At 54.5% G+C, this 2,287-nt stretch overlaps 1 protein-coding gene across 1 annotated transcript; it reads right to left on the bottom strand.

Annotated features, from left to right (window-relative positions):
• Positions 1-574: 574 nt before the first annotated feature.
• SLC18A3 (solute carrier family 18 member A3) lies at positions 575-2,287 on the bottom strand (the record flags this gene model as incomplete). Its single annotated transcript, XM_003207826.3, has 1 exon — positions 575-2,287. A coding segment is annotated over one exon (999 nt), but the record flags the coding sequence as incomplete, so codon positions are not given.

Raw genomic sequence — 2,287 nt, 5'->3', positions numbered from 1 at the left:
CGCGGCCCCCGGGGACCGCTGAAAGCTGTTCGGAAATCGCCGTGGCCATTTGTGTCCGTTCTTTTCTTCTCTCGAGACTATAAGTCGTTTGTTTTGTTTCCTAAAGAGGTAGGAATTTAAGCAAACGATTTATTTTTATTTCGAGAGAAATCTACGGAGCCAAACGCGCCCTCAGGTGCCGTTGCGGTTGGATCGAAGGTTTTCGCTGTCTGTGAAGGAACGAACGAAAAACTTCACCCTCGTTTCTTTGTTTTGTCAGTCCCTATCGGGGCGTGCACAGCGCGATCGGCGCGGCGCTCAGCACCGAGAAAAGCGTTTTCAGGGGTTGGATATGTAACTGCTGGCAATGTAAGGCTGGGAATATCTGTAATCTGAAATTGTGAAAACTAAATTTGTGCGGGAATACGAGTGGAGACCACGGGGCCGTTTTTAGGTGATCGGCGGTGTGCCTGCAGGGCAGCGTCGTTCACTCGGACCCGTTAATCTGAGTTTTGAGGAATGAATGAGCACGTTTAGTGCAGGGCTTCTCCCCGGGCGGTTCTGGCCACCGATGGGATCGGCGTTATCAGGAATTGGCAGCAGAGGGGTTACGCTGAGCAGAGCCGAGCTCCCTCCCTCCAGCAGCCCTCAGCAACGTAACAAAGACAATCGATCCCTTTCAGTTCCATTTATTCAGATTGTATTGTTCTCGTAGTTCGGACTTCAACATAACACAGCATATTGCACTTACCGGAGAGTGGCACAAGAAAAAGTACAATGTTTCGGTTTATTCCTAAGGAATGATAAATACTGGGATGGTCGTTGCTCTTCTTAAATATATGAAACCAACTGAAAATCTAAGTATATGTACACGAGGTTTATTAAGTCCCTGAATACGCCATTCAAAATTGTATACAGATTTTTTTTTTGCTTTACTTCCTCACCCTCTCCCTCCCCCTCCCTTTTTCTTTATACAGAGATATACATTATGTCACACTCTGTTTCAGCTCGAGCAAACTTTGCACAATCACACACCTGGTGTGATTTTTCCTGGTTCCTTTTTCCTTTTTTAAAGGATGCCCACAGTCTCTTATAAGTTTTCTTTCCCCAGGATTTCTCCCACCCCTCACCAGAACGCTGAAGGAAATAGTAATTAAAATTAGTCTAGAAGAAGAAAGCCATTACATCATGACAAAGGCTAAACTGTATATATTGCACATCAGTACAGAAATGGAATGCAGTAATGCTTTCGTTCTCCCTGTCCTCACTCCCACGCATCCCTCCTCATTCCCAGTCCGTGTGGAAGGACCTAACTGTACTCATAGTCTGACGAGTCTTCCTCAGACACCTCTGTCAGGTCCCTGCGATATGAGTCTGTGCCATTCTCCTCCGTGTCACCCCCCGGCCGCAGGCTTTTGCCCATGCCTCTGCGCTCCTCCATTTTGATGGTGTCGTAGAGTCCCTTAGGTCCTTCTTCAAGGAGGATGTTCCTCTCCGAGTGAGAGGGTTTCATCTGGCAGACATTTTTGAGGAAGATGAGAACGGGGGCGTAGAGCACGTTGGCGAGCCCCATGCCCAGGTTGAGCTGCACAAAGCCCATGCTGTGTACAATCTGGCCGGCCACGACGGGCCCCAGGGCGTACGCCACGCAGTAGGAGATATCAGCAATGGCGTAGACGCTGCCGTAGACGGAGACGTGGCGCACGTCCACCAGGAAGGCCAGGGTGGGCAGCAGCGCTGTGTCCACCAGGGCGATGCCGAAGCAGATGCCGCAGAGGGGGATGATGACCTGCCAGAAATTCCTGCAGGCCGGCACCAGGCAGGAGCTGGCGCCGATGATGGCCATGCCCAGGGCCCCGTAAAACCACTGAAGGTGTGGATAGGCGGCGGCCAGCCGGACGGTGACGTAGACACCCAGCACGTGGGGGAAGAAGGCGGGCAGCCAGGTGAGGCCCACCTCCCACTCGCTGGCCCCCATGGACTCCTTCATCCAGTTGGCGATGGTGGGCTCCAGGAAGGCCAAGGGGATGTTGCAGGTGGCCAGCGCCCCCGCGACCACGGCGATGTAAGGGTCTATCATGAGGCGGTGGATGGGGGTGCCCACGGGCATGTTGGCCCTCGCCCCCGCGGCGCAGGGCGGCGCCAGGGCCAGCAGCAGCAGCCCGTCGAGGAGGCAGACGCAGGCCAGCACCAGGAAGGGCACCTGCTTGCCGGCGAACTCGTAGAGCACGCCGCCGAACGGGGGCGCGGCCAGGCTGCCGAAGGAGATGCAGGCCAGCGCCGTGCCCCGGGCGCGGCTCCGCGCCGG

The sequence above is a fragment of the Meleagris gallopavo genome, chromosome 8 (assembly GCF_000146605.3).
Source record: "Meleagris gallopavo isolate NT-WF06-2002-E0010 breed Aviagen turkey brand Nicholas breeding stock chromosome 8, Turkey_5.1, whole genome shotgun sequence".
NCBI lineage: Eukaryota > Metazoa > Chordata > Aves > Galliformes > Phasianidae > Meleagris > Meleagris gallopavo.
Note: the sequence above shows the minus strand (reverse complement) of the source record. Positions and strands in the feature narration are given on the sequence as shown.